Source organism: Thamnophis sirtalis, unplaced genomic scaffold (genome assembly GCF_051295495.1).
Source record: "Thamnophis sirtalis isolate CommonGarterSnake01/CBP01778 unplaced genomic scaffold, rThaSir2_p1.2 scaffold_5, whole genome shotgun sequence".
Taxonomy (NCBI): domain Eukaryota; kingdom Metazoa; phylum Chordata; class Lepidosauria; order Squamata; family Natricidae; genus Thamnophis; species Thamnophis sirtalis.
In genome coordinates this window covers 133031949-133044886 of record NW_028261385.1, presented here as the reverse complement: position 1 = coordinate 133044886, position 12938 = coordinate 133031949, and the positions used below count along the sequence as shown (strand labels likewise).

General features: G+C 43.1%; 1 protein-coding gene across 2 annotated transcripts in view; it reads left to right on the top strand.

The window, feature by feature from the left end:
* The first annotated feature begins 289 nt into the window (after nucleotides 1-289).
* Nucleotides 290-12938, top strand: part of WDFY2 (WD repeat and FYVE domain containing 2) — a 55141-nt gene continuing 42492 nt past the window's right edge. For both annotated transcript variants that reach the window (XR_015696813.1, XM_087716950.1), the window contains exon 1: nucleotides 290-503. Coding sequence is in view for 1 of the 2 variants with exons in the window: in XM_087716950.1 (XP_087573076.1) it covers nucleotides 364-503 (140 nt within the window). In the remaining variant the exon portion in view is untranslated. The remainder of the gene's footprint in view (nucleotides 504-12938) is intronic.

The window sequence follows — 12938 nt, the reverse complement described above, 5'->3', positions numbered from 1 at the left end:
GAAGAAAATTCTTTGCACTCGAGATGGAAGGGGCAGTGGATATAGCGACGACGACGAATTTCTAATAACCGCCATGAAAGTCAGCTCGTAGGCTAAGCTAAACTAAGCGGGCTTCCCTCTCCCGCTTGACTCTTCTTATTATACCCCATTCCACCGCCCCGCTTTCCAATCGGGCGCACAAGATGAGTCAAGAGGCTCCCTTGGAGATCCGGAAGTCGTCTGAGAAAGCCGTTGCGACCGTAGCCCTTTGGGGTTGCCACTCTCCTCCGACTGCGCAAGCGCGGCCAGAAAGGGTAGGGCGAGCGGGCGAGCTGGGCGTGCGGAGGTTCTGGTCGCGGTGGCGGCCCCGTTCTCGCGCTCTCCATGGCTGCTCAGCCTCCGCCGTCCGTGCCGCTCACTCGGCGGCCCCTGTTGCTCGGCCAAGCGGAGGGCTCGCAAGACGCGGTGACCATGGCGGCCATCGTGCCCAAGGAAGAGGGGCTCATCAGCGTCTCGGAGGACAGGTGAGGAGGGTCGGGCGGACGAGGCTTGCGTGGTCCCGAGCAGTTCAAAGGGAAGGGAAGGCTGAGCCGCTCTCTTGCCCGGCGGTGCCTGCAAGACGTTGCGGCTCCATCAGCTGCTGCAAGGTTGGAGCTTCATGGGGAGAAAAGCAGCCCGCCTCGGCTACCTGGAGCCGCTGGTCTCGGTGCAGAGGAGCGAGTCCGAGCTGGCGCGGCTCCTGGACGAAACAGCGCTCCGCATCCCGGTCAGTGCGGGCGAGGGCTCCGGGGCTCTCCGCGAAAGGACCTCTCGGTGTAGCATCGGGACAGGCGGTCTGTGCCAGGTGCATCGCTGAACAGGCGAAGCCGGGAAGCCAGCCCGTCTGGAGCTTGGCAGCTCCGCTCTTAAAGGAAGGTTGGGAAGGCGGGATTGACTTGGTGGGAATGGGGTGAGCCAGCAGATCGCGGTATCAAGGGGCTGGTGAGATCCCAAACGAGCGGATCCCTTTCTTTTCTAGGTCTTCTGATCCCAAAGCAAAGCTTAGAGGGTTGGAAGTACTGTACTAAGATGTAACTGTAAGCCAAGCGGCTGTGTTGTTTTACCCTCCCAGCTACCTTGTTTCTCTATCTGAAATTACCTACCTGCATTACCTGTTTTTCTATCTTATCTGTCTGCTTGCCACCGATCTACCTTATGTCTGTCTACCTACTTACCTTGTCTACCAGCCACCTACCTATCCTATCTGTTTGTCTACCTTGTCTGTCTGTGTGTCTGTCTGCCACTGATCTACCTTACCTACTTTGTCTATCTGCCTGTTACCTACCTATCCTATCTGTTTGTCTACCTTGTCTGTCTGTGTGTCTGTCTGCCACTGATCTACCTTGCCTACCTACCTACCTTGTCTATCTGCCTATTACCTACCTATCCTATCTGTTTGTCTACCTTGTCTCTCTGTCTGCCACCAATCTACCTTGTCTATCTACCTACCTACCTTATCTGCCTGCCTGCCACCTACCTATCCTATCTGTTTGTCTACCTTGTCTCTCTGCCTGTCTGCCACTGATCTACCTTGTTTGTCTACCTACCTTGTCTACCTGTCTGCTACCCATCTATCTTATCTGTCAACCTTGTCTTTCTGTCTATCTTATTTGCCTGCCTGCCATCGATCTACCTTATCTATCTGCCTGTTTCTACCTACCTTGTCTGCCTGCCTGCCAGCCACCTAATCTGTCCCGTCTACCTACCAACCTTATCTGTCTACCTACCTTATCTGTGTCTGCCTGCCACCTACCTACCTGCCTTTTCTGCCTTCTTTCTATCACATTTTTGAAGCATCCATCTCCCTCAAAGAGTTGGAGACTTGTTGCCTCCAGTTATACACTTTATAGCTAGCAAATTGCTCTGAGGCTTTCTTGGTTTCACCTGCATTGCCTCTTCAGGATTGCCAGCTAGCAATGCTGCAGTGCATAATTGGCAGGATTCTCCTACAGTATGCGACTTTTTTAGAGAGCAGTGGCAGCAAAGAGTAAGGGAAGCTTGGTGCTGCTACTGGAAAAAGGAAAAAGCAGTTTGGGAGAAAAGGAGGGATTTAAGGGAGAGAACCAGCACGATTTGCTTGTCATTGTTTCACCCCGCTGTTTTCTTCCCATGTGAGGTCAGAATGCATGTAGACAAATTAAGGAGGGGCTTTACCGATGCTGCTGGATTAAACTCTTGCCTGCTCTGGTCCATATGGCCAAACATGAGGGTTCTTGAGGCTGTACTAATTAATAGCAGGAGGTTCACAGGTTTCTCACCCCGATCAGAGAAGGTAGAATGCCAGATTTGAAGGGGACCTATCATAAAGGGCCTGCTGCAGGGGTGGGTTCCGGCAGGCACTACTGCTGGTTCCCTTGTGGGTGTGCTGCGCGCGCATGCGCATTACAATTAAATTGTTCTGTGCATGCACAGAATCGAAAAGCACCGCCCAGAGAACCAGTTCAGGGGTGTGGCAGGCATGGCTCGCTGCCGGTTCCAGTGACCCAGGCCGCCAAACCACTACCGGTTTGGCCGAACAAATATATATATTTGTTTTCGTAGATTTTCACAGGTATAGGTATGCAGGTCTTGGCATATTTGGGTGTAAGATTGACAGTATCTTGGTGATGTTTCGATGAGGTCACACTTGTCATCTTCAGGCTGGTGCCTTTGGCTTTATGCTTGTGCGAGCAAAGCATGATCGGAGCTGCCGTTTTTCTATAAATGATATGCTGACCAAAAAATAGCCAACATCTTAAGAAACCCCAAAGATACGATCCAGCTAGAAAACCAAGGAGTCTATGAAATACCATGCAAAATCTGCCCAGCCACATACATTGGACAAACTAATAGGAGAATAAATGCACGCATCGCAGAACACAAGAACTCAGTAAGAAAAAAAGAAAAAAACTTCCTCCCTTTTCCAGCACCTTAAAGCTACGGGGCATGAAATTAATTTTGAAGGAACCCGATTAAGCTCCAAAACTGAACACTTCAACAAGAGAATAATTATGGAAGCTATCGAAATAGAGAAACACCTCCACAACATGAATAAACGTGATGATACCTCCCGCCTACCAGACATCTGGAAACCAGCCCTAGTCAATAAACAAGTCCCAGCCACAAAAACCAACACAGGACCCAGAACAACACAGGACACCATCACCAATCAACCTCACCAAACATCAATTCTATCAACCAATCAGTTTGGTATTTACAGTATATTTTAAAAAAAAATATATCTAGTGCTTGACTTACTACCGCAATTGAGCCCAAATTTTCTCTTGCTGAGTGAGACAGTTATTAAGTGAATCACTGCAGTTAAGTTAGTAACGTAGCTGTTGAGTGAATTTGGCTTCCCTATTGATTTTGTTTCTAAGAAGATCTGAAAACAATTTCACATGACACTGCAATTGTTATAAATTTGAACCAGTTGCCAAGCATCCGAATTTTGATGACGTGACCATGGGGATGCTGCGGTGGTTGTAAGTGTGAAAATGGGCATAAGTCACTTTTCAGAGGCCGAGGTGGCGCAGTGGTTAAATGCAGCACTGCAGGCTACTTCAGCTGACTGCAGTTCAGCAGTTCGGCTGTTCAAATCTCACCGGCTCAGGGTTGACTCAGCCTTCCATCCTTCTGAGGTGGGTAAAATGAGGACCCGGATTGTTGTTGGGGGCAATATGCTGACTCTGTAAACCGCTTAGAGAGGGCTGAAAGCCCTATGAAGCGGTATATAAGTCTAACTGCTATTGCTATTCATAGTAACTTCAATGTAAGTCATTGTAACTTCAAATGGTTACTAAACGAATGGTTGCAAATTGAGGACTCTCTATATTCTTTCCTGTTGACTATAGTCAATGCAGGTTTTGTAGTAGGTGAGTTCACTTGTTTATTTAAATAATTTTTATGGCTGTCCTTCTTGCTAGGGTCTTGGGGAAGAAGGGTCAAAACCAGGAAACAACAAAACAGCTCATTTAAAAATAAGTTAATCACCACGATCAATGTGATTCCTCTGAGAACTAATTATATTATTTAGGGTTACACATAATACTTGATCACTGCTAGGGCCTGAAAGTATAGTCTTTGAATTGTGATTGTGTAACCAGTTGTGGTGTCTCTTTTTCTTCTTTTTTTCTCAAGCTCCATCCTCCTCGTGTGTTCAGCTGTTGCAATAGTTTCCAGGCTTCATTTTACAAGAGAAAATTTGTAGCTCTGGGTTGAACTGTGGAGTCCTTGGTGCTCTCTGAGTGTGATTGCCTTGGTTTTTTTTTTAAAACAGATGTTTCATTACCAAACTAGGTAACATCATCAATGCACTGATGAAAACATCCGCAGGAAAACAACCAAGCTCAGAAGTCTACAGGCTTCATTTTCTAGCCAGAATTTTTATGGTTGCAGGAAATCCCATCATGGAGAATATGCTGTCTCCTGTCTCTCTTTTGTTACAGCGTTCGTCCAAAGCTTTGTTCTCCGTTGGCTAAGTAACAATGTGGTGCCAACTCCTGAGGTCTCCTCCTCCTATCCTGTCAAAGTCAAGTCTGAATTTGCCACTGGGCGTGCCTATCTGTTTAATAACCAAACAGTGTGACATAAGGAACTTTAGCCATGTAAGACTCATGTGATTTTGAAGCATCTTCCTTGGAAAAATATTTCTTGCTCAGCTAAATTAGAGCTTGAAAGACAAATGTATGCAGGATGTAAACGGGAAGTTGCTTTAACCCCATTGCTTGTTCTTAGCTGAGGATTTTGTTTTCTGTTTGACCTGATGTTCCAAACCACTAAGAAAATAATTATGTAGGTCTAAAATATATAAAGGTACATATGAATTTATGCTGGAAGAAAGGACATTTTATCATGTTTGAAGGATGCGCAACAAAGCCAGAAAATTTTGGATGCACATACATAAGCTATTCAGTATAATTTAAAGACCAATGTACTGTTGAAACCAAAGGTTTCCTTTTGTGATTAATGGATAGACAGTTGGAAAAAAGTCATGGAGCCTAGATTTTATACATGACAACTGCAGCAAGATTGTTATAAGCTTAACAGTGGGAGGGTTTGGTCCTGCCCACAATGGATGCATGATAGGTGAAGATGATGGAATTTGCAGAGGAGGTTAAACTGACTTCTTTGATTGGAGAAAAGACAGCATCTATGTTTATTGCTGACATGAAGTCCCTTGTAGATTTTTTTTGGCACAAAACAGAAAAAAAATGCTTTATTTGGGGTTTTGATAATTAGAAACCATTAGACAATAGAAAAAGTGGGTTTTTTTTTGTAATTGTACATATTTTTTAAATATTTGAATTTGCTGCAAAGGAAATCAGAAGCTTCTATTTATATCTTTTCTTTTTGCATTTTTGTCTTTTTTCCCCTCCTGTCTTTATTATGTAATATGTACTAGTTTTAACTTCTTTTTAGAACGTTTAATAAAATTGATCATATAAAAAGCTAATTATGCAGGATGAGCCCTGGGGTGAAGCACTCGTACTTTTATTTTCTTTCCTTGTAAAGAATATCTCCTATCATTTTGATTGAGAAATGCACTTAGATTTATTTATTTTTAAAAAAATGTTAGGTATAGTTTAGCAAATGCACCTGTGATTGGGTAAGTGTGTCTCAAATCAACCTGACAGAAAGGAAGCAGTCATTGCAGTGAAATAATGGCACTCATAATTTATTGAATCGAGGATCTCAAAACAACCTGCCCTATTCATCTGCAAGCACCAGTCTTTCTAGCTCTCCTATTCTTCTCCAGAATGTTCATCTTTCCACATGGGAGGTGGGTGGGTGGGCCTATCACACACGCAGTGGCCAAATCGATCAATGATGTATAAAGGCAAACATCTCTTCAATGGTACTTTTTACACTCTTAATGATGTTAGCAGAGGCTAACAAAAGCCTCTGTTATATTTTAAGTTCCCCTCTTCCCATCCCACTGCCAGTTCTTTTAATTCATTGGTGTTGCCACTTGTAAACCAAGTTTGACAATAGAATATTCTCTGCTTCGTCATAATCTGCTTCTTAATGTTCCTCACTACCTCCTGGAACAATAAAGATCAGAGCTATCCTTAGAGGCTGCTTCTCCCATTCTGAAAATATTTTGAACAGAGAGTGCGTGTGTTGACAATACTGTTATTATGAGTCAAAATAACTGCATAAAATATTTGGTATTTTCAATAAGAGTTGATTGTTCTCACATTTTCTCCAGAGTTACATAGTATGCAATGCTTGATAGTTTTATGCTAGTGAACAACTAAAGGTCAGTTTTGAGTCTAAAATAGAAATTTAAAAAGTATAGGCAATGCAAGGGTTCTTGGTCTTCTGCCTTTGGGAGAGATAATTAAAATTATCTATTGTATTGAGTGTGAAGTTATTGAGTGTGAGCAGGTTTTGGTGACTGGGAGCAGAGTGCAATTAACAGTTACGTATTTGATTCAATTTATAGCTCTTCCCAAGTAATTATCTTGAAGTATAATAAAAATAACGTTTATTGCTTATTGAACGAGGCATCGTCCATGATGATAGTTGCTGAATACCTTCATTTCTTTCAATAATGAAAAAAGCAGTCCAATTCTGCCTTGAGCTTAATCTCCAGATATAACATCTTCTGTTAAGATTTTTTTTCTGCCCTCTGGATTCACAGTATAGATGGGTGAGATGGCATGCTTTTTCTTCGCTGCATTATGACTCTCGTTTATTTTGTCCTTCTTGTGACAAATGAATAGGTGTAGGCATGAATCTGAGTGGAATTTAAAAAAGAACGCTCAGTTGCCTGGAGTTTGATGCTGCAGTAAATATTCTTGAGTGCATTTATACGAATGAGCTACTGCAACTGACAGGTTTTCTCCCGGCCAATTATTCTCCCTTGAACAGGTCTTGGGTCATTCAGAATAGCTACGTTGAAAAAAATGGGACTTCTACCCTGAATAATATGTAGAATGAGAAGCACTTTGATTTCAATCACATTATTTCAATAACTTTGGTTTTATTAATGGTAGTTCTGTCCTACAGCAACCTTCCTTAGATAGGTGCAAGAGAAAGGGAGAGAGAGAGGGAGGGAGAGAGAGACAGAGACAGAGAGAGACAGAGATAGAGAGACACAGAGACAGAGAGACACAGAGAGAGAGATATGGATGGATGGATTATGGTTATCTTCCCCAGACCGTACGTAGTTTTTGACGGATGATCATTCATTCAGGAAACATTTGAAGTTATGAATGATACTGTTGAACAAATATTGTTTACAATTGCCCTCGGAGTTCCAACCATCTCAAGATTCTTTTCGGTGGTGGGATACTACCGGTACGTCCCGGTATGTGCATACCGATCCCAGCTGGGAGCACCAGGTACCATTCCAGTATGGTGCTCCAGAGGACCCTCCCACCTTCCCTCCTTACTGCTATTTGAGCCCATCGGGGAATTTGCCCATGCGCACAGAGCATATGGCATATGCATGATGCTCCACCGAGCAACTGGAGTGTTGCGGGCAATGGGTACGCATGCGTGCGCTGAGCGCGTGCTGCGCATGTGCTGCACGCATACATATGGTGGGGACCAGCCCCGTTTCACCGTACCGGTTGTAACGGGATCCGGAACCCACCACTGGTTCTTTTAGTCACATGATTGTGATCTGGGTATATGACAACCCATTTGCATTTATGACTGATTACCAAGCACCGTAATAAGACCACAAGATTGCCGTTTGCAACCTTCTCTGCAGCTTCATTAGAAAGTCAGTGGGGAAGCAGACGGGGAAAGTTGTGAATTGTTGTGGTTAGTCTCCCCTCCCAGTGCACCCTTGCTCAGCCCCTCTTTGTTCTTACTAACCACTCGCACACCACTTTGCACCTTCCCCAGTCCATGTGGCATTTGTCACACAACCGTTTGTACCCTTACCTTCCCTGACCTTCATCATGCCTCCGGTGCATTCTCACCCTCTCCCCAAACCACCCTCAGTCATCTTTCCCAGCAGTGGTGGGTTTCAAAAATTGTTCGAACCTACTCTGTGGGTGTGGTCTCCTTTGTGGGATTGGCTTGCCGCCCATGTGACCGGATATGAAGATGCCAACGACCCTTGTCAGAACCACCTTAAATTACCTCACACACAGCACTGGCATGCATAAGAATATGATGTAAACTTGTTTTTTAAAAGGCATCTTTGGTTTGTGTTAAAACAACTTCAACACACGCAATGTTCTGATTGCACCACAAACGCAGTAGTCATCCTTACCTTTCACAGAGGCACTGAGTTTTATAAATATGAGCATGATAGTGTAGAATAATCATATCCAAGGACCAGGGGTGGGTTTCCAAAATTTTTGGAACCTCTTCTGTAGGTGTGGCCTGCTTTCCGGGTCCACTGGTGGAACCTCTTCTAACCGGTTCGGTAGATTTGACGAACCGGTTCTACCGAATAGGTGCGAACTGGTAGGAACCCACCTCTGTTTCCTAGCCTGTGTGGCGCCTTTTGCAGAACCCTTTGTGTACTCCCCGACCTCCGTGGCCCTTCTTGGTCCATCCCTTGCACCTCCCCAATCTTCCCTCACAGCTCCACTCACCTTCCTTCTCCCATTTACCTGCCTGCTGGCATGGGACTTACAACTTTCTGAAGGTTACCCCAATTGACTTTGGTCGTGGGACGTCAGCAACACGTTGTCTCACCTAACAACTGTGGGATTCAGTTAACAACAGCAACCAGGACTTTGTAGATTGCCATCCCTAAACATTACAGTTGTGTTTTTATGATTGCATCACTTAGTAATAAAAATTCTAGCCACAATTGCTGTTGTAAGTTGAGAACTACCTGTATAGATTAGGGAAGGAACCATTGTTTTGAAATACACCGCAGAACTAAAAATAAATGTTGTAAAAACATTCCTTCAGTTGCTAAAAGTCTCTTGGACTAAGTGAGCAGAAACTGAAAAAAACCACCCCTTTGAGAAGGTTAAATAAAACCGGAGTAATTGAGCTAGACTTTTCCCTTCCTGCTCGTAAATCTTTTCTTCTTCGCAGCTCTGGGATGCTTTTTTTAATTTTAATTTTTATCTTGTCCCTGGACATGATTAGGCTCCATCGCTTCCCTCAGCACTTCGATGTGCATCCTGAGTTTAGGCTCCATTTGTTTTATATTTGTTTCAGGTTACACAGGACCCGTTAGATCCGTTAGATCGCACAGGGTCGGCCTCCTCCGGGTTCCGTCTACCAGCCAATACCATCTGGCTACCACCCGGGGGAGGGCCTTCTCTGTAGCAGCTCCGGCCCTTTGGAATGAACTCCCCGCGGAGATTCGGACCCTCACCTCTCTCCAGGCCTTCTGGAAAGCCGTCAAAACCTGGCTGTGCAGGCAGGCCTGGGGTTGATGAGTTCCCCTCCCCTCTCGACTTGTATAGCTGTATGACTCTTGCGTATTTTAATTACGTGTATTGTGTTTGTATCCCCTTTTCCCCTTTTGAGTTGTTCGCCGCCTTGATTCCCTCCCAGAGAAGGGCGGCATACAAATAAACTAAATCTTAAATCTTAATCTTAAATTTTCTGGAATGACCAGAAACAATTATCTTTGCTAGGAACAGTGTTTGAATTGTATTCTGAACAATTGGGTAGGAGCCATAGAATAACAATGTGAGTGTATATTTCTGGGAAAAAATAATCTTAGAACTGCACATGAAGTTTTTGTTTTGTCCCTTTTGACCTGGTCATGTTTAAAGTTAGTGAAACCTGTTCCCTCCCCAATCTTGCATCATGCAAAGTGACTAAATTAATCTCTGTCACTGTCTGAAACTCTCTTTTCTTGCTCACCCCGCTCTGATAATTATCCTGATCTACTGAAAGCCTAATGAGAATTTTATTTGACTGGTCTCACATAACAATATATATCAGGTAAATAACTGCTGGCAAGGTAATATGTTCAAACTTTTCAGTCATCAAAAGGGTTATCTCAAAATGCCAAAACAGGTTACATACCGTACCTCAATTTTTCCAAAAGTATCTGTTACCTCAATTGTTCAAGTTAGTTTTCCACTTCCATTTTGTCAAGGCTAAAGTAAGTGCTACAGTTTGTTTCTATTACTTGAATCGTTTCTTGGGTTGCGTGTTGAATATTTGATGCACTTCAGAGGCTGGGTGGAAAGGGTCCGAGGGTGACCATTGTTTGCAGAGAATAAAGTTGAGCACCGCAGCAATTCTCACAATTCTTTAACACCAAGCAGAAAGTGCCACTATAGATAGTCCTTACTTTTGACCTAAAGAAGGAGAGTGCAAAAGTTGGCTTGAAACTCAACATTAAGAAAAGCAAGATCATGGCATCTGGCCTTCTCAGTTCCTGGCAAATAGATGGGGAAGAAATGGAGGTGGTGACAGATTTTATTTTCCTGGGCTCCAAGATCCCCCGCAGATGGGGACTGCAGCCAAGAAATTAAAAGACGCTTGCTCCTGTGGAGGAAAGCTATGGCAAATCTAGACAGCATACCAAAAAGCAGAGACATCAACCTGCCAGCAAAAGTGCATATAATCAAGGCTATGGTTTTCCCAGTTGCCATGTATGGCTATGGAAGTTGGACCATAAGAAAGGCTGAGCGCCAAAGAATTGAGGCCTTTGAACTATAGTCTTGGAGAAGACTCCTGCGAGTCCTTGCACTGCAAGGCGATCAATCCTAGAGGAGATCAACCCTGACTGCTCTTTAGAAGGCCAGATCCTGAAGATGAAACTCAAATACTTTGGCCACCAGTGAGAAGGAAGGACTCATTGGAGAAGAGCCTAATGCTGGGAAAGATTGAGGGCAAAAGAAAAAGGGGATGACAGAGAATGAGGCGGCTGGATAGAGTCACTGAAGCAGCCGGCATGAGCTTAAATGGACTCCAGAGGATGGTAGAGGACAGGAAGGCCTGGAGGAACATTGTCCATCGGATCGCGATAGGTCGGAAACGTCTTTGCAACTAACAACAACAAAGGTATGATGGTGCTGAATAATGAGACTTACGACTTGTCCCAGGAGTTGCCCCCATTCCAGCATCCCCACAATCCTGTGATCATGATTCAGACACTTGGCCACAGCCTGCATTTACAATGGTGACAGCTTTCTATAGTCACATGATCACCTTCAATGAACAATGTCAGTGGGGAAACTGGCAGGCAGTCACAAATCCCATGACCTGGCACTTAATGACCTATGGTGATTCACTTAATGACTGCAGCAAATGAATTTGCCGTTGTAAACCAGATGCGGTAAGGTGGTTTTTTATTTTACGACTGCATTGTTTAGTGATGGAGTTGCCAGTTCCAATTGTGATTGGCAGGGGGAAGATTATAACTGCAGAAAACCAAATTGCTATTTTTATAGGAGAAAAGGGGAGGAATCATTCATTCTGTTAATTTGTTTGAGAAAGAATTGTATTACATTAAATCTGGGAAATAATTAAATTAATTTATATCTAATACTTGAAACAGTTATTCCCACATTTTTATCTTACCGTTTTGAAATCAGGAGCTTGGCATTCTCTCAAAAGCTAAGTGTGATCCTTGATCTAAAAACTGGGGCATATTATTGATGGAAAGCTAATTTTGCCCTCAAAATCTTTTATGAAATTCCACTAAATCCCCCTTTTTTTCATATTCAGTCATTTGGAAACCATTGCTTGATTTAACCTTCTCTGGGCTTACGTTGCTTAGATTTCAGATAGAAGCTTAATGTTGAAATATAAAGCATGCTTGAATGGTAATTTGGATTGTTTAATACTTGGCATTTTGTTCTCTCGCTGAAAAACGCTGAAATTTTTTTTAAAAAGTATACTGTCAGGTTGATTACTAACACTTTCTTTGACTTTCCCAAGTAGTTTAGATAGCAGAAATAAGACATGTCCTTATTTTGCGCCTTCTATGGAAAGGTCTATAAATAAGATCCCTTTGCTAATTCTCTGATTACTAGGAAAAATCTGCATTCTAAGATGAGATAAAGCCATTGGACTCCAGGAGTTTTATGTATGCCCAGTTGTTCCTGATCAAAGATCTGTTTGCTCACTTCTGATCTGTCAATATACCATTCCTCATCATTAGAAAACAGCAACGAAACCCTAATTTGCTTCCTGTTGAATTTTTGCAGCTGAGCCACATGGAAGATCGCCACATTATGTCATTCATTTCCTGAATACTTAGAATTGCAAATAATAATGATTGTTGCTTCTTTTAGGAGAAGATTAATGGCACCAGCAAGTTTTGCAAGGGTTTTATTGGTCATCTGAACAAGTAAATTAGATGCTAAAAACGATGTCCATAGAAATCTATAGTATAAAAAAGAAAGAAGTGACATACATTGTAAATCATATTGGAGGCATATGATTGTTTATGTTCACATGCAGAGAGAACTTCAAAGTACTTCTTGAATAGCAATTAACTAATATTTGCGGGAAATGGCAGTGCTGCTGTTTTTTTTAAAGTAGTTTTTAAAATAGTTGTAATATTTGTCTAGCTATGTAGTTTATTCATGTAGTTCAGTGGTTCCCAAACCTGGCAACTTTAAGACTTGTGGACTTCAACTCCCAGAATTCTCCAGCCAGCAGAGCTTGGGAGTTGAAGTCCACAAGTCTTAAAGTTGCCAAGTTTGGGAACCACTGATGTAGTTTATTACCGGTAGTTGCTGTACAACTGTGAATCCACTGACTCTAACAACATAAATGAAAAGAGGTAAACATTAGCATGTGTAAAAAGACAATGGGAAAACAATATATGCCGACAGTTTGTTCATCTGATTTTGTGCTCAGTGATGGAGAACCATGGGCTCAGTGTGTCAAATATTCAGAAAATACCTAACTTGAGTCTGCTTCTGAGTGTGTGTGTGTGTGTGTGTGTGTCTGTCTGTCTGTCTGTCTGTCTCTCTCTCTCTCTTTCTTTCTCACCAGCTGCCCTGAGTCCTCCGGGATTGGGCGGCCTATAAATAAAATTAAAT